Here is an 18248-nt window from a genome sequence, read left to right as displayed (position 1 = left end):
AAAATAAATCTGTATTTGTGGCTGAAATATTTCATACACAAAATTGTATCACCTTTGTTGTACTGAACTTCCCTGAACAGTCATCTTTTTGGTAAAGGTTTTTTAGAGAGAGTATTTATTTTCTTGTTTTTTGTAGCAAATTCTGAAATCGAGGTGTCTGTGTCTGCGAGAAATGTGAGAAGGTTGCTTAGTTTCCAGCGATACTTGAGATCTTCCCGTTTTTTCCGTGGTATTACTGTTCCAAATTCTTCAAACATTTTAGATGATGATTATAATGGACAAGCAAAGGTTGGTTGCTTGATTCTTATTTTTTTAAGTATGTTTTTTAAAATGTTTGCTAGTATATAACTATATCTCATGTTAAAAGTGCAACCAAATACAAATTTTAAGCATGTATTTTTTTATATATGTGTGTATGTTTGTTTGGTTTTTTTTGTGTGTGTGTGTGTATATATCTTAATAAAGTCCAGCCCAAATTACATGGTTGCTAACAAACTCCTTTACCGCCCTCAAGTTTGCTGGGATGATTTTTAAAGCTTATGTGGCTAGTGGTTTGTTTTGTTTTTTTTTAATAACTGGTGAATGGAGGATGCACTTTAATAAACAAAGAAAGAAAAATGTATCTGTATTTAAGAAATGTAATGGAGCAATTTGGACAACTATTGCCCCACTTTAATTTTTAGCCTAACCTCACTAATGAACATCTGGAAGAGTGACTACCTACTACTGAAAACTCAATAAAATGCAGTGAATGGATTTATCACAAGATTATTATGCCAAACTGACTTTTTCTTTGGTAGGCAATTCTTGTAGAAAAGAAAATTGTGATAGCTCTAATATGCCTGTGCTGCAGTGAAGCAGGGAAAGCGGGTACTGGGAAGATGGGCAGTACTAAGAGGACAGCTAGTTGGATGAAAGGCTAGTTAGTGTATTGGGGACAGAGGATGGATAGTGCTGAAGGGGTGTGAGCAGACAAAGGTTATTCAGGTTATTCAAGATGCCAGAGGCTGTGTCGTCCTACTGATTGCTTGTAGTGCTTTTTGTCTGGAATCTTGACACAGAAAAGGAATATACTTAAATACCAGGAACGTATCCATGCCGAACAGGATGAGGCTGTGGTGTAGGAAGAATCTGAAAACTTGGAGGATGGATTTTAAAAGCATACATGTAATATTAAAAAGGTCTTGTTAATGCTTTTGTTTCTTCTGGTAGTGGAGTTTTAGTGGCTGGTGGAGAAAAGCTAGAACGTATAATTGGCTCACAAAACAGCTCTACCAATCTAATGAGAATAGGAGAAGGCAAGTCTCTGTTGTAAAATGTGCAGGACAGGTATTTCTGATAGAGGTAGGAGAGGCAAAGATTGTGACTGCTGAACTCTGGTGAGGCCTTAAGCGCTGTTTGCTGTTCCTGTTCGTCCTTGTTGCTGGAAGAACGGTTCATGTGGAGACACTGTGAAGAAGTGCTAGTTCAGTGAGGTGGAAAGTCAAAAGCCATTTTCTTCAAAAAGAAATTAAAAGCTTGGTTCATATGTCTAGTAAAGCATCTAGATATTTCTTTTCTATCAACAACAAGGGAAAGAGAGAAGACAAAGTAAATAACTGCACAGAGATGACTTAACTTGCTCATTGCAAAAATTAAAGCGGAAGAAGTCTGAATACAGAGTCATTCTGTCATACTGTTTCTGGCTTTAACCTAATTGTTTTAAATTGTGTCTTACTTCTAAGAAATTGACTAAAGGATGAAGGGAAAATCTCCAACCAGTTCTGTCAAGGCACTTCTTCGTTTTTTTCGTTTTTTTAAATTTGTAACATGTATTTTAAAGTTTTTCAGTTATCAGACAAACTTAATTATTCTTTTAATACTATTTTTTGTATGTAGAAATCCTAAGACTTGCATCTGTCTCTGAAATCTTAAATACTCCTCTGGGCTACAGGAAGATAGGCATATACTGAGAAAAAAATGACAGCTTTTCTCTATTCTTTCAGTGTATGCTGGAGAAGGTTGGAAATTGGAATTTTGATATTTTTCTTTTTGATAGACTGACAAATGGTGAGTTTACTTTTCCTATTTAATTTATGTTTTATTTCTTAGCATAACTTAACTATTGCTCTTACATTGCAGTATGTGATTTCTTGTTCACTAAAAATCACAAATTCTGTCAAGTAGTACTTTTTGATTTAATAGTCTTTAATCTAAGTCCTAGTTTGCCTGGTCACCCTGTTAAAATACTGTTACTGTCAGGACTGATAATAATCATTGATTTGTAGAAGAGGCTGCTCTTGTACTTTGTAGGTTGCTGTTCTCTCGTAGTAATTTGAAGTAGTAATTTGATATAAATTAACAAATAATTTTGCTGACTTGGTCTTTTTTAATTACGGAGTGCTGGTAATTTATATGTTTGTGTCAAAAAAGTCATTTATATTCAACAAGTATTTTTTTATAAATTTAATGTTAGAATAGTTCTATTATTTTACATTAAGAAAGCATGTTGATATGAATGCATTATAATTACGACATAGAATAGAATACCTAGAGAATTAGGAATTGAGCAGACAGAAGCTACTGTACGCGTAGCTTCCGCAAAATACAAAAAGGAAGAGAATATTATCGATCGTTTTGTGCACCTATTACAAATAGCGATAGGAACTACAGAAGTAGTTGGTTAAAAAAAAAGTAAAGTATTGTTTAAGTTATGGACAAACAGTTAGAAGAGAGATTTGTAAATGCGCTGCGAAGGAGGAGGAAGGGCTGCTGCAGTGGGTAGGGTTTTGTGTTATAATCACAGCAATGCAAGCTGAGCTTTGAATAGAATGGAAAGAGGAGATGAGTGAGTCCAGCATCACAGCGACATTTGTGCCAGTGTGGGAAGCAAATGGAGGGTAGCTCTTGCAGGTTTTACACCAGTCCAATGGATTTGGTAGCAGAGATGCAGTTAGGATGTTTAAAATTGGCAGGAAGAGAAATTAAGTTCAAAAAAGAAAATGTGGCGCCAAAAGATAATTTTCTCTCCTGTTTTGTTGAAGGGATGCTTGGCTTAATCTAGTGTAAAAGTTGTATCCTCACAGTTTGATTTAATACAGAAAATGGGTAGAAAAAATGAAAACGGCGAGGATTTTTAAAAAGAATGTTTATATAGATAATGATAAAGTTTAGATAACTGAATGTGAAAAAGCTATGTGTGCAGGTTAACTTGTTTGTAAACATAGCTTATTTTGATTAGTTTATCAGATGGGAGTAATCTGAAGTCATCCTTCTTATAAGATGCCTTCTCTACCTTTTAAATACAGTTTTTTCAACTACATTTTAGATACTACCAGTACAGCTTCTATTGTGGAAGCCTTCCTATGCCATCCATTTTGCATCCTAATTTAGTCATTTTAGGAGGACATTTTGAACATTGTTCTTGTCTTGTTCTTGACAGTTTGTAAGGGAAGAATGCTGTATATAAATCTCTGCTTGATGAGCTGCCATAGACAAGCCTGTAAGAAACAAATTAGTAAATATTGTTCAAAGAATTGCACATCTTATTGTGAGGAAGTGGTGTGCACAGGCGAATATATTAAGCCTAGTAATAAGCTAGATTTAGCAGAAATTTTCGTCCTTTTGTACCTCAGTTTCTCTCTGTGCTACGTTCTTTAATTCCTGCTAAATGAAGATTGTCAGAGTCAGGGTACCAAAACTGAGCTATCTGCCTCAACACATTGTTTGCAGAGTGAATAATGGGCAAGCTATTTCAAGTAAACATTTGCCAGCTCTTTCTCTGTCTCTTACAGTTTTACTTGTTTTACCACTGCAAGTGATTATAATATTACAGCTATGAGTAGGTGAAGTATATTGTGAGCTTGTAATAGTATACATTTCCTAGAGAAACTTAAAACTTTGAGTTCTGGGTGAGATAAGGAGTAGTTTAGCAAAATACATGATGAAAATGAGATAGCATATGTACAATGTACACCAATTGATTGTGTTGGTTAGCTTTTTTCTTTGCCTGATTATTTTTGTATTCGGTTTTAAGCTGTATGTCTGTTTGTGATATGTTGCATCATGATTTTTATAAAGTTGAATACTGTTGTAACAGGTTTGCACGTTGAAGCCTGTTACTTTTTAATGTTCAGTAACATTTTCCTCCTATCAGTTGACAGTGGACAGTTGGTGAATGCATTATAATTATGCAAAACCACTAGTGTGAATACTAGAGGAGATAGCTCATGGAATCTTGTCATGCAGTAAGATTTAAATATTTATCATAAATTGGTGTAGAGATTTGCTTGTATAATTTTTGTGACCAATTTGTTTGAAATAATAAATTTCTTATGAAAGAGTCACTGATTTCATGGCTTCCAATGAATTAGTATTTTCATCTTATTTTTAGGAAACAGTCTAGTCAGCTTAACGTTTCATCTGTTTAATCTTCATGGACTAATTGAACACTTCCAGTTAGATACGATGAAACTTCGTAGATTTTTGGGTAAATACAGCTTTTTATTATGATGAATATTGCTGTTTATCCGCATTTTTATACCTTAACTGAAGTGCTGGTTATAGTTTAGCAATAAGGTTTGAAGAGTACTGATGCCGTCCAGATTGTAAAGTGATTTAAATTATATTGAGACAATCTCTCAAAGTTTCTATGAGTGTAGAAATCTCCATGTTAAATCCAAGCAAGTATTAACAAGTTGAGTAGTTTCATAGCAGGTGCTGTATTGTATTTATTCAATCTAAATAATCAGGAATATGTGTGACATTGTGTGACATTTTTACTGGGAAAGGCTAGACAGCTCCTTTCTTTGTTTTGATTTTCAGTTCTGTTTTAATTTCTGAAGTTCATGATATAGTTTTCTGACTGTATTGAACATGCCAGTTTTGCTATATTTAATGGTGCCAATTTGATGCTGTCTCTTGCTTGCTCTAACTCTCCTACAAACAAGCACTGTACTGTGGGGATACAGTCTCCATAGACAGAGTGCAAGACAATTTTACTCGAATGTTTGGGCCCAGGGCACTGGAATGCTTCAATGGAAGGAATTGTAAATACAATGTACAATATTCAAACTAAGTGGTACTTTCACTCGACAGCTGAAAGAGCTGTCTTTCTGCATCCCTGTACCATAGACACAGACGCTGGTGTGATACTTCCTTCAGTTCTTCAATGACAGTGCCTTTTATTTAATTTTGTGGAGTGGGATGCTTTGGGTTTTTTTTTTGTTTGGGTTTTTTGTGTTTGTTTTTTGTTTTGTTTTTTTTTTAACTGAGCAGGAGAAACAAGATTCTGGTCCCTTTTAGCAGGCTTTCACAGTTTCAGAGAAAACAATTTTGTGGTTACAAAGCTTGTTGTTTAACAGGGGAGAAATCACATTGGGAAGGCTTTTCTCCTCTTTCAAACAAGGGAATGTTTTTGTTTTCATCATTTAGTCCTTTTTCAGCTTTAAAAAATTTCAGTTCTGTTTTGCATTTCATGTTGTTTTAAAGTGGATACAATTCCTTCCAGTTTCAAAAAGGTAGATCAGCTGACCTTGAGGACTGGTATATTGGAATGTGAAGAAAACTATTGTAGGAATCTGGTCTTAGGCTACTCAAGTTGTAACTGAGTGTGTTTTGTCTTTCTCATCTTGCTTATTTCCTGGTTAGTTGAGATTTAGCAAATGACAGTACTTGAAATGAAAGGCCAGTTAGGACTGACTGGATTAGTTAAGTGGTTATCAAAAGATAACAATAGTCTTAACTACCTATGACTACTCAAAGCCATAAATCACTAAAATGAGATTATAGTTGGAAGAAAGCAAAATTTTATTCTAGCTCTGAAATTCCACCACCTTTCCCTTTTTGTTACTGCCTTCTACTTAATAGCAGTAAGAAAAACATTTCTTAGCTCTGTCCCAGCCCATGTGTCCCAAGGAACCTTTCTTTCCGAATACAGCTGCTTAGCCTGAACCCAATTCATTCTATTCTTTTGCTACCTCTTATAACCTAGTCCAAAGTAATCTGAAGATCAAATTCCAGAAGACTAGGGACAGCTCAAGTGGTTCATAGTGCCATACAAAATCTACTTTATTTGAGAACTTACTGTAATCTTTTTAAGGAGAGAAATCTGGTTTTAGTCCTCAGTAAGATCTCAACATTTTATTTTTGTGTATATATATCATGTATGTATGTATGTGTGTGTGTGTATACATGTTTGTTTATACACATACACAGTCTTTCTGTGATTTCCAAAGGTTACTTGGAGAGCTGTCTCCTTCTACTGTGTGTTTTCAAGTTCTTACTCCATACCCGAACAGGGGGAGAGAAAATACCTGGAAACATAGGGTGGTTGTGCCATTCTAGTTCTGGCAAACTGTGATCAAAATTTTGTCCTAGGTCTGCTTTATTAAAAAAAATAAGTTAAGAAAATTGTAGACTTCTGGTAGCTGGACCAGCCTATGAAGCCACAAAAAATTGAGGAGTAAACCAAGGACGTCCTCATTCATGCACTGGATGGGAGGGATAGGTCAAAGGGAGTTCTACTGCAGGTTAATAGACCCCAAAGATGCTCATTTTCATTATTTTCTGTATGAGGTGTCAGCTATGCGTTGAGTACTATTGAGATTACATGATGGTTACAGTGTTTTGACTTTTCATGAACCACACCTCTTCACAAATACCTTGGCAGTAATGCTCTAACATTACAGTCACAATTGCATGAAGGGTACTGGCTTGTAAACTGAGTAGGAAAAGAGGTTGTGAGCATGTTTGTTTGAATGGGACTGACAGACTGTAGTCAGCCAGGAAAGTGTTCTTTGGAGGTTTGCTTGAAGCTGCTAATGTGTCATATCAGGCACTTTAGAATATAGTTTGATTGCTGTGCTTCAGATCTTCTCCCCCTCCATTCTTTTTAACATTATAGTTTTTTCACTCTGTGTACTCAAGCTAATGTTCATGTCCTTTAAAGTATTCTACCTATAATATTTAAAGACAGACAGGAAGATAAAGGAAAAAGGAGGAAAGCAAGGAAGAAATTAAATAGGGAATATTAAATCTAGGAGTGGTTAGTCAGACCATCATTTAAATGAGATTCTTTTCTAAATTGCATATAGGCTTAAATTTGCCCGAGTACAAGTATGAGAAGATGCCTAAACTATGTAGAGGTGGCTTTCCATGACCACTCTCTGAAGGTGAAAGAAACCCACTTTATATGACAGGAAAGCAGTGCCTAATTCCTCTGATCCCATCTGTTTCCAAGGCTTGTTATTGAAGTCATTCTGATGCTTTGGTAAATAGTATCATCTTAATTTTGTATTCCAGGTTGCGTCAACATTCAGGCAGGCTAGATTATCAAAAGGAGCCTTTCCTGGGAAGTTCTCAAAGTTAAAGTATCTCAGATTATATATTGATTTCAAGTTGTTTAGTGTTTGCTCTGAGATGATTTTTACAAGTAGTTGATTTCCTTTAGAAAATACTGTTTCTTCACATAAAAATCTTTTATACCTGCATCGTGGTTCAACTGACAATTTATTGATTTTGACTCTTTTATGTGTATGTAGCTTGTGATAGTGCATATTTCTGTGCCTAATAAGGACATACAAAATCGTACTTGAAAAACTTGTTATTTTATTCAAATTTGGATATTTGTTATTTTCCTGCAGTTATGGTTCAAGAAGATTATCACAGTCAAAACCCTTATCATAACGCAGTTCATGCTGCTGATGTGACTCAGGCCATGCACTGTTACTTAAAAGAGCCCAAGGTAAGGGATCATTCTCACTTTTACATCACATGTACATACAGAAATACATGTATTTGTGTGTGTGCATATAAATGGGTTGTGTGCATATAGATGTATGTGTATATGCACATACACACACTTTTTATTAAAAACGAACAAACCTAAAAACCTAACAAAAACCATTTTTGAACACAAAAAGGCAGGGAATTACCCTCCATGTTGCTGAGGCTGTGGGTTCACACATGACAGTATGCTTTTCTTTTTTCCCCTCTTCTGAGCTGGCATTGTCTTTTGTGTGTCTTTGTGTTGAAGCAGAATAGGTAATTGATTAAGATTGCAGCTGTTTAACATAGCTCTGTGCCCCAAGACATAGAATTGCGGCCTGAGTCAGAGCTGGCAATAATAAACCTGTGTATTTGTTGTTTGGGGTGGGGTTTTTTCCTGCAGGAACTACTGTTACCCTTGCTTTGCTTGTCTTTGATGTTAATGAATAGTATACTTTGGCTGGAGGCATCTTATAGCAATACATCAGGAATTCTCTTTGGCCTTTCGTTCTAAAAAAGGGCAGTGTGACAGATCTTAAGGAGCTGAGCTAGTTCGGTGGGTTTTTTTCTTGCTACTTGGACTGCTGGCAGTCTGCTCTAACTGATTTCTTAGACAATTTCAGGGCTAGATCTTGTCCTGTATTAAATTGAAGACTGTAGTGCACTTTAGCCAGGGTGAAACAAGTTATCTACTTTGATGCAGATTATCTCCAATCTGGTATTCCCTTGAATAGCATAGCTCTTTATTCTGCTTCTGAGGTAGCAACAAGTAAGTTCTGGCTCCATGGATGTTTTTCAGAAGCTCTTTGCCCACTCTTCCCACTCAGTTTCTCAGTGCTGCTCTCTGATCAATTGTTGGTGCAGTGAGCCAAATCAGAGCTGATACGTGATGAGTTTTTTATGGCATGCAGTTTGGAAGCTCTGAGCATTTTTAATTTAATACTTGTGGTGTAAGTTTTGTAATGCTTCAGATACAAGTATAGACTTTGTATTTTTAGTGACATATACAGCTACTGGTTCTGTTGTACCCAAGTACATTATAAACATGTGAGGCATGATAGATGGCAAATGCAACAGGGAATATAAACTTCTGTCCTTGTAGGGTGTTTGCTGCATTTCACTTTTGTGCGGGCAGAACTGTCCTCTCTGTTTTAGTGCAAGCTAGACTTTAATACTGAGTTTAACTCGGGGACCTCCCAACCAGAAATAGTAACAGCTATGAACAGTGAAAGTAAGTCCATGCAGTTTCATGCTGAGTTAATCAACATGCAAGTACTTCTTGAAAATACTTATTTTTGGTAGATTTTCCTCCTTCGGTTCTTTTCCTGGTAGACTTTGAAATACAATTTTGTGTAAGAGTAGAAATCCAGTCTGAGCGGTTCTAAAGTCTTACAGAGCATTAGTTTCTTCCTTTTAAGATGAAAGGTTTTTATGTTTTTTTAAAATACACTCGGTATTTAAAGCAGAATTGACACATACAGACAGACTTGGTAAATGAGATGGAGAGCTAATTTTAAGAATTTGTTGCTTTTACAGGGACTGGTTAGAAATGGTACTTCATTATCAGCTAGAAAGTAGCATTTTGTGTGCCAGCATTTTTTAAGACAGAATCTTCCCCTTCAGAAAGAATAATGCTTAAACCATTGTTGAAATTTTGTAGCTTTTGACGGGGAAATACTGTGAAAAGTCAGCGGGATATTAGTTTTACATTATTAAAGTTTTCTCTGAGTTTCTATTGGCTTTCGAAAAACAAAAATGTGACACCCATGCCCTTTTTCTAAGGGTACACTTGCATTGCTAACAGAATTACATTTGTTGTTATTATCTTGCAGCTTTCCAAATCTTTAACTCCATGGGATGTTCTGCTCAGTTTAATAGCAGCTGCCACACATGATTTGGATCACCCAGGTGTTAACCAACCTTTCCTAATTAAAACAAACCATTACTTAGCAACTTTATATAAGGTAAGGATAAAATCAGTTGTTTTGTTAAAACCAGGTTTGGAGAATGCCTGAGGAATACAGAAAAGGAATCTAAATTGTGATGTATTTAGCTAATGGTAGGTTTGAATCCAGACATTGTTTCCATGCCACTGGGATAAAAAATGTGCAAGCTAACAAAGTGTTCAGGATTTGTGAGTTTTAACCTCCTTGGAAAAAAAGGAAAAATACCACCCCCAAAACCCAATGAAACTGTCTGGTACTGCTCTTAGTATATAGTTCTTCAGTTTAAGGAAAAAGTCATCGATTGATTCGTATAATACCCTTTTTGTTTGCAGAATACCTCAGTATTAGAGAACCATCACTGGAGATCAGCAGTGGGGTTGCTGAGAGAGTCTGGTTTATTTGCACATATGTCATTAGAAAACAGGTAGGTTTATACAAAATAGTATAGATTAGTTTAAGATGTAAGCAAGCTGTCACTTAAGACAGCCTTGCAAAACAAGCTAAATTACTGCATGGCAGTCCTGAATACAAAACGTAGATTATGATCTATTTTAAGAATTCCTGGATACCATGCTGTTGGTGTAGAGCAGTTCCTGGTGCAATGTGATATTTGGAAAATAACATTTACTGGGAGCACACTGAAGAAGTGTATTCATATAGTCAAGCACCTGTTCAGATTAAACTTGGCAGCCTTTTCTTGTTCTGCCACCACAACTGTAGTTTAAAATAGACCCTCTTTACCTACTTTAACAAGAAATAAGCTTTAAACAATTAGTTTGTGCATTTTTAAGAAAAAAAAAAAAGGGCAAAAAAAGAGCTGAAAACTGTTTTAGTCTTCCTGAAAGCTGCCAGTGAAACATCCTGATATTTCTATGGATGTTGTAGGAATTTTTCAGAGAAGGAAAACGAAAAAAATAAACAGTTCAGTGGAAGTGCTGATTATAAAGCTTGCATTTGTATAATAATGAACATGATAAAAAGACATGTAAATCTAGTGATGGCTGTTGTTCTTTAATAATTAAGCTTTTTGAATGTTTGGTATTGCTAATTTCAGGCAGCTGATGGAAAGCCAGATAGGTGATCTCATTCTTGCCACAGACATCAGTCAGCAAAATGAGTATCTGTCCATGTTTCGATCCCATTTGGATAGAGGAGACCTATGTTTAGAGAATGCGAACCATCGTCACTTCATTTTACAGGTGATCTTTTGGGTAATATTTCCGAAAATACTATTTTAGCATCAAAAATAGTTTACTTAAAATGATAAATACTACTTCTGCCAGGCTATCTCCTCCGTTCAAAATGAAGTAGAGATATCTTTAAGTTACTGTTGCATTACAAAAAGGTTGTTCCCTCCACTTCAATCTCCCCCGCCCCCCCCCCAGCACTTCTCCCAAGTGATGTCGTTGTGTTGGTAAGTCTGATAACTTACAGCTGCTAAAGCAAGGAGATATGTGTTTCCAAGATAAGGTTTAGTTCTTCTGACGACTCTAGTGCAGTCTCAGAACTGTGAAATGCTTTGTCAGAACGTATTTCAGGAAAGGAAAGCACTACTGTTGTGAATCAATTTGCAGCTAGAGAGGTTTAGCAAGCTTTAAAAACAAAAGCCTTGAGAGTCTCTTTAGGTTTATAGAAAGCTTTATTATTAGGTCCATATTGTGGATTATAAAAGAAAGTAGACAAACGGGTGAGAAGTTCCATCCTGTGGAAATCATTACTAAAAATGTGAACTTCAGAACCAGAAATGGAAAATACTGTATGCTTACTTTGATGTTTCTTTTTCTGAGGTGGTTGTTGTCTCCTGTACTAGTGAATATACTAAATATAGTGCCCCTGAAATACTTTGACTTGACTGAATTTCCATATTATTCAGAGATGATCATGAGATCTGGCAGTTCCCTGAGCGTGCGTTAAATTTGATTATAGAACATAACTTTAGAGAAGTGCAACTGGTAGGTAGGTTTGTTATTCACAAAACTTAAAATAATCTGCCGTCAGGAAATAAATAATTACAGATGCTTCTGTTGGAGGGAGGGGTAATCTAACGCTGTATGTTAACTTACTAGATGGCTTTGAAATGTGCTGATATTTGTAATCCATGTCGGACGTGGGAGCTGAGTAAGCAGTGGAGTGAAAAAGTAACAGAGGAGTTCTTCCATCAAGGCAAGTAAGAGTAGAAGTATCTGTTGGTACATAATGTATTTATACTGTGGAGAGAACGACTATGAGTCATAGCTCCTTGCAAATAAAGGAATTTGTATTTAGGACTAAGAGATTTACAGTATAGTATGGGATTTTTTTTTTTACTTTCATGGGTTGTACTTCTTGCAAAAGGTCAGTGTTACTGAAACCCAATGAAGAATCTGCTTAGAATCTGAATCTAGAACGGCTTATGCAGTAAGATCCTTCAGCCTGAAAAGTGCTTCAGATGAATAATTATGCTCACCTTACATTTACTTAGTGGTTTCACTAAATTATGAAATATATTCATCATGTATCTTCAATATTTAAACTTTAGCCGTGAGGCCTGTTGGTAAGCAGGTAAGAGCCAGGGAGGAGATTTTTAGTTACCATGCAGTTAAGGCTACTTACGTAAGCAGTTAATAAAGCTTTTAATTGTCAAAAATAGAGTGAATTTTCTCCATTATTATTAAATTGTTTTAGTAATAAAATAAAGTGTGCTTCTTCTTTCTTAAGGCTAGCTTAGCTGACTTGAGACCTGCTAATTTGTGCATGGATATGATAAATGGGGAACAGTGCTTTATTTGGTGCTAATCATGTGAAGCTTATTCTTAGATAAAGGTGATGGGGAAGCAGAATAACAAATTGCCTTTAGTGAGAAATTTCTGAAGGCTAAGCTATTCTCTTCCATATTGCTAAGGGGGGATTTTAATTTGTCATTTCTATGGCTGTCTAGGAGGTTTTGCAAGGAAGTATGTTAATCCTTTAGGAAACCTGTGATTTGATGTTTTTTCTTTAATTATTGTTTGATGAAAAATACGAAGTACTGTTAGTCTCACTGACAGGCCTACTTGGTTTTTTTGGGAGATGGGGGAGGGAAGTAAATTTATTCAGCCAGCTGCAAGGTACCATCCTTGTTAACCAACTTGCATAGCTTGCCTCTGTTAGTGTTTGATGGCTCCATTTGGGTCTGGACTTGATGACTTAACAGTTGTATTATACTTTTGTTTATTTAGGAGATATTGAAAAAAAATATCACTTGGGTGTGAGTCCACTTTGTGACCGACAGACGGAAACTATTGCCAACATCCAGATTGGTAACTGCAGTTCAATTTATTTTAGTAGATTTCTTTCAGGATGCCATTTGAAAAAAGTACCTTTTAGATACATTTCCTAGAGGTTGTACCTGCTCTGTGTGTGTGCGTGGCAGCACTTTGAAAAAAATTGCTCTTTGTAACGATTTGCTCTATAACATTTCTCCCTTGAATTGAGTGCTTATGGAAAGGTGCTGCACTGACAGTCCTGGAGCCCGAAGCCCCTCTCTTTCCTCCCAGAGCAGGTACAGCATAGGGAGCAGCTGTCTGACTTTTCCCATGCTGCTGCCCAGAACTTTCTTCATCTGAAGTGGCCAGCTGGGGAAGAGGAGTGTTCATTCCCCTTGCATGTGCAGTCTCGGGTGCCTTTTGCAGCGAAGCTGTCACAACAGGGTTTCAGCTGTCTGGGTTTAGCTTTCTGGAAAGTTAGCATTCCTTTTAAATGCAGCCTTAAGAAGAGTGGTGGGCAGAGATTTGACAGAGAATGGTGAATAGCCATTGTATTAATTTTTTTTTTGCTAACTTGAGTTGGATTTGAAGTAGTAAAATGACTTTATAGTTATTTTTAATAAAGTTGCTTATGTAGATTGAATGGGACTCAGTTAAAAACATAGTAAAGAAGAAATTTAACCACAAACAGTGTGAATTAGTGCTTTAAATTAGAGGCAAAACCTGATCTGTTCAATCAGCTGCATTGTTTTAATTTAGCATGTTAGAAAATCATACATTTCTGTAATTTGACAGATTCGATTTTGGTCACCTTAGCATTGAATTTTTGGTTCATGGAAACAGACACTAAAAATAAATGCACATGCACATACACACATCATGTATATAAATGTTTGTGTTGATGTTTTGTGGCCTTTTAAAAAATGTCTATAATTTGTTTTTTTAGTCAGCTTAATATTGTGAAAAGAATATCATCTTTTTCACCTCTCTAGTATAGTTCAGACTGTCTATGGGGTAATTTGTTATAAAATCTTTCTTTGAGAAATTTAGGTTTTCTAAAGTAATCTGTGTGACTTAGTTGCTGATATTTAGATTCCCCCTGCCATGTTCTCCAATATTTTCCTTTATTTGGTCATTGTTGGGAGAGAAAGGAGGTTAATTTGTAATCCAATATAATGCTGTTCCTTTGACTGACTAGTAAAATCTTTTACATTTTGAGAGATTACTTTATAAAGATGCCCTAAATATTGAAATGAATTTCTAAATGCATGTTGGAGAAGAGCAGTCTGACATATTGTTTATTCTTTGCTACTAAATTTTATTTAAAATACTTAGTTTGAAGTTTTGGGTTTGGTGTGGTTGGTTTTTTTGGTTGGTTGGTTTGTTTGTTTGTTTTTTCCCTTCCCTGTTTTTTTCACTTGGATGTGTGTGTTTGCTTGTTTTCAAAGGGTTTATGACCTACTTAGTGGAACCACTGTTTGGGGAATGGGCCCGGTTTTCAAACACCAGGCTGTCGCAGACAATGCTTGGCCACCTGGGACTGAACAAGGCTAGCTGGAAGGGAGTGCAGAGGGAACAGTCTGGCAGTGGTGACGATGTTGACCCCGCTTTTGAGGAAATGGACTCAGACATATTACCTCAGGAACCTCGATTGTCCTGACCTCAATCTTCATGACAAAACTGCCTCTTCTCTTGGTATCTGCACGGTTGGATTAAAGGAGATACTTGCCAGCCCAAGGTTTTGGTAAAATGATGCCAGCATTATTTATTTCCAAGTTTTCCTTTGACACAGACCATTTGAACCAGAATTTTTTTAAACTGCAAGATCTGAACATAGAGCAATATGCATACGCCTCAGTTGGTTTTCGTTCGGAACCTTGAATATGCAAAGCACAGCAGTGACTGAGCCTTGGAGGAACAGTACAAAAGCTTCATTGTGCCACATGGCTTTGTTTTTTTGGTGACATTTGGAATACGGTCTTCAAATCTAAGACTTGAGATGGATTGTTCCACTTTCTTGGAATTTAGCAAGACTTGCATAAATGTGTTCAAAGCATACCTTCCACTCAGTCCCTGTTTTAATACGGAAATGTGAAGTGCCCATCCTCTGCTGCCTCTGGCAAGACTTGATGTTTACAAATGTACTCTGAAACTATTGGTTCTAGACTTAACCTTTGCGCATGGCTGTGAAGGAACCACTAACTTGTTTTTTTTGCTTTTTTTTAAAAGAAAAAGATCAAATCTGAGACTGCAGCTCTTGTTTCTTTGGATGCCAGAAAAGCCTCCCATTTGCCATAATTTTGTTTGTGCACTGGGAACTGAGCATTCATCATACAGCACAGCCAAGCTTTACTCCAGTGCTATATGGGAATGCAATTTTTTAAGAAAACACTTCTGAATTTGGGAAGGGAAGGGGTGGGGGTGGGGGGGAAGCGTCCGAACTGCATTGCGATTCTGCAGTGGAAACATCGCATGTTGTTTTCACTATTGTACACTTGAACTGCACATGCAAGAAAAAGGTGGAATGTCTAAACACCATAATCAGCTCAGGGTATTTGCCAATCTGAAATAAAGTGGGATGGGAAGCGTGTCCTTCAGAACAAGGGTACAAATGCCCCTTTCGCTGCAGCGTGTGTGTATGTGTGGGTGTGTGTATGTTTGGGACGGGGGAGGGTGGGAGGGAACCGGGAAGGGTTTGAACGGCAACATTTTTTTTTTATTTTATTTATTCTTTTAGAATGTGACAATTTCATGAACAGCCACATTGGGGAGGAAACTGTAACAAATTGCTACAGATGCCTTAAACTATGCACAAAGCTAAGTGACCAAATTTGTTTTTGATTTGAAAAATAATAATAATAATAAAAAAAAATAGTGCATTGTTTACGTATTCCTCCCTCTACTGAAACATTACCCCCTGAAGGGTTTTTGATGGGAAAAGGAGAAAATGTTTTTTAGGACAAAATTAAAGGACTAATTTTAAACTTAAAACATTCCATTTTTGTAATTTGTTTTACATTGTTTTAAGTACAGTAAGCACAACTGTAATCTAGTTTGAGAAACTGGTGCTTTCTTTTAGTTCATTTGTATTTCCCTGTTATTATTGTAAAAGACTGTTTCTTAATTCTGTTTACAGTTTGTTGCAACAGCCATTTTTGGGAGAGAGCTTCAGCGTAAAGCCATTTGTAAAGGCTTTGCCGTATTCATTTTAATATGTGCCTGTTGCTGTTAACTTTTAATTAATAAAAAAAATCTTTTCACATTATGCTCCTGTACATTTAAGTTACGACCGAGTCCAGCATTATGGAAAGGTAGCTAAGGTTGCAGTCAGCTTCCACTGTAAAACTTAAGCCAACTTTTGGATTTGAAAATACTAGTCCTCATACGCCAAAATTTATTGCCTCTCGGAGCTTCTTCGCCTTTTACTGTTTGAAAAGCAAATCCTGACTTACCTGTTTCCCTTCTAAAATTAAGTTGTTTATTATTCTTTCATGTTCCCTGAAGTAGTATCATTAATCTCAAAGTGGCCATGTTTAAAAGAAATAAATTTATAATGAAACTATTTTTTTGAACCTGTGTGAACTTCCTTCCTTTGCTGTCAGTGCCAGTTCTTGCTGTTGTCTGACTTCAACAGAGAAGGATCAGATGGGACAATGAGCTTTGGCTCTAACTTGCAGTAACAGAAAAGCCTTATTTTAACAGGTTGTCTTTGAAAGGGTGATACTTGCCAGTGGTGTTTGGAGCTGTTGGAATGAAGAGGTAACGCCTGCATGTGAGTAACTTACTACAGAGAGACTGCAGCTAAGCTTCCTTACAGCCTGTACAGATTTGTAGGGTTAAGCATGGAAAAGTACGGATTCCTTTTCCATGTTTTTGAATAAAACATATGCCAAGCCTGCAGCTATTTTCAAACAACCACTAAAATCAGTATCTGATGATGTCTTCTGTGACTCACTTTTTTTTTTAAATGAGAATTGGTTTAAAGACAGGGCCTCAACAGCAATATAAATTTCGCTACCTGTTACAGGCTATTTATAAGCATATTTTAATACATAATTTTAATGAAAACTAAAATTAATGCATTTACAAATATGTATATAGCAATATTTCAGTACAATATTTATAAACAACCTGTGATTCTTTAACATTGTGCAGTCTTGCTGTCATCTGCTCTGATAGGAACCAGTACAGCTTGTCAAGGTGCTAGAGTAAAACGTGAGTAGTTTTGTTCAAAGCCACCTTTCCTGGAAAGGGGCTTCTGTCTTTTCCTACCAGGCTGGATTTAGAAAGACTGGTTCTAATCCCATCTATTGGTGTACGTGGAAGTTTCTGACACTTGACTGAATTACAGAAAAAAACAAAAACCTAAACCACAAAAAAAAGAATGCCTTCTCTTGAACATGCTGTCTAGAAATGCCTTCTACAAATCTACATTGAATTTCAACATTCCTACAGCTTAAATGTTTCATGAGAGCTGAGAGCATACATGTGCCAGGAGCACACCTAATGTGCTACAACCCCTAACAGCCAGTCGTTGGCCCACGTGAGTCCAGAAATATGTCACGGGATGGAGGCCAGATCCCCACCATAAACTGTTTCAATCTACAGCTCTGCTCCCAGTGGGCTGCACTATTCGCTCACGTACACAAGACAGATACAAACAGGCCTTAGGGTTATGTCTGAGGTCTCCGCCTGGTGTGCATGAATGTCCTTAGTTTGACTACTTCTGCTCAAGGTGTTCTTCTGCGGGCAGCGGCACTGTATATGTAAAAGATTTCAAGTAGAAAGATACAAATTAAGGTACAGAAAAGTATAAAATAAATTATTTGATGGCAGCTTTGTGATTTCATTTCCTTGGGCAGATGACTAATAAGGATTGCCACATGTTTGTTTATTTCTGGGCTCACATCAGCAGTTCAAACGGACAATGTTTACTGTGAGTTTTTCTCATGTTTTAGCCTAGTTTAATAGGTCAAGTGATATCCTAAGTCTTCCAAGTTAGTGATTTTATTGGACTGAGTTACTTCATTTGAACTTTGACAATAACGTAAGTAGAAACATGTTCAACAGAGGTTTTGTCTCTGAAAGAAGAAAACTTCAGCAGAGGTTTTCTGGGACAGCTGTTCTGAAGCTGTGGCCTTTTGGGAGGGGGATGGTTGTGCCACACCAAGGGACTCTTGGGGAATCCAGTGTACCAGGGGATGGAGAGACTATTGAATTGAGTACCTTCCTGTTTTGTTTTGTGGTGAGGCATAAACTTCTCACTCGTTCCCAATAATTTTTTATTTTTTTTTTATTTTTTTAATCTGAATGTAACTGAATTAACAGTATT

The 18248-nt window shown here is 36.5% G+C and overlaps 1 protein-coding gene across 9 annotated transcripts in view; it reads left to right on the top strand.

Annotated features, from left to right (window-relative positions):
* Positions 1-16476, top strand: part of PDE7A (phosphodiesterase 7A) — a 78500-nt gene extending 62024 nt beyond the window's left edge. For 8 of the 9 annotated variants that reach the window (XM_069779435.1, XM_069779434.1, XM_069779442.1 and 5 more), the window contains 10 exons: positions 137-288; positions 1986-2049; positions 4373-4468; positions 7623-7723; positions 9579-9710; positions 10025-10116; positions 10747-10891; positions 11759-11855; positions 12890-12970; positions 14365-16476. In XM_069779435.1, the coding sequence (XP_069635536.1) occupies positions 137-288; positions 1986-2049; positions 4373-4468; positions 7623-7723; positions 9579-9710; positions 10025-10116; positions 10747-10891; positions 11759-11855; positions 12890-12970; positions 14365-14576 (1172 nt within the window). In that variant the 3' untranslated portion in view covers positions 14577-16476. The remainder of the gene's footprint in view (positions 1-136; positions 289-1985; positions 2050-4372; positions 4469-7622; positions 7724-9578; positions 9711-10024; positions 10117-10746; positions 10892-11758; positions 11856-12889; positions 12971-14364) is intronic. The other variant, XM_069779436.1, reaches the window with a different exon arrangement.
* Positions 16477-18248: the final 1772 nt, after the last annotated feature.

Source organism: Haliaeetus albicilla, chromosome 3, assembly GCF_947461875.1.
Source record: "Haliaeetus albicilla chromosome 3, bHalAlb1.1, whole genome shotgun sequence".
Lineage (NCBI taxonomy): Eukaryota > Metazoa > Chordata > Aves > Accipitriformes > Accipitridae > Haliaeetus > Haliaeetus albicilla.
Note: the sequence above shows the minus strand (reverse complement) of the source record. Positions and strands in the feature narration are given on the sequence as shown.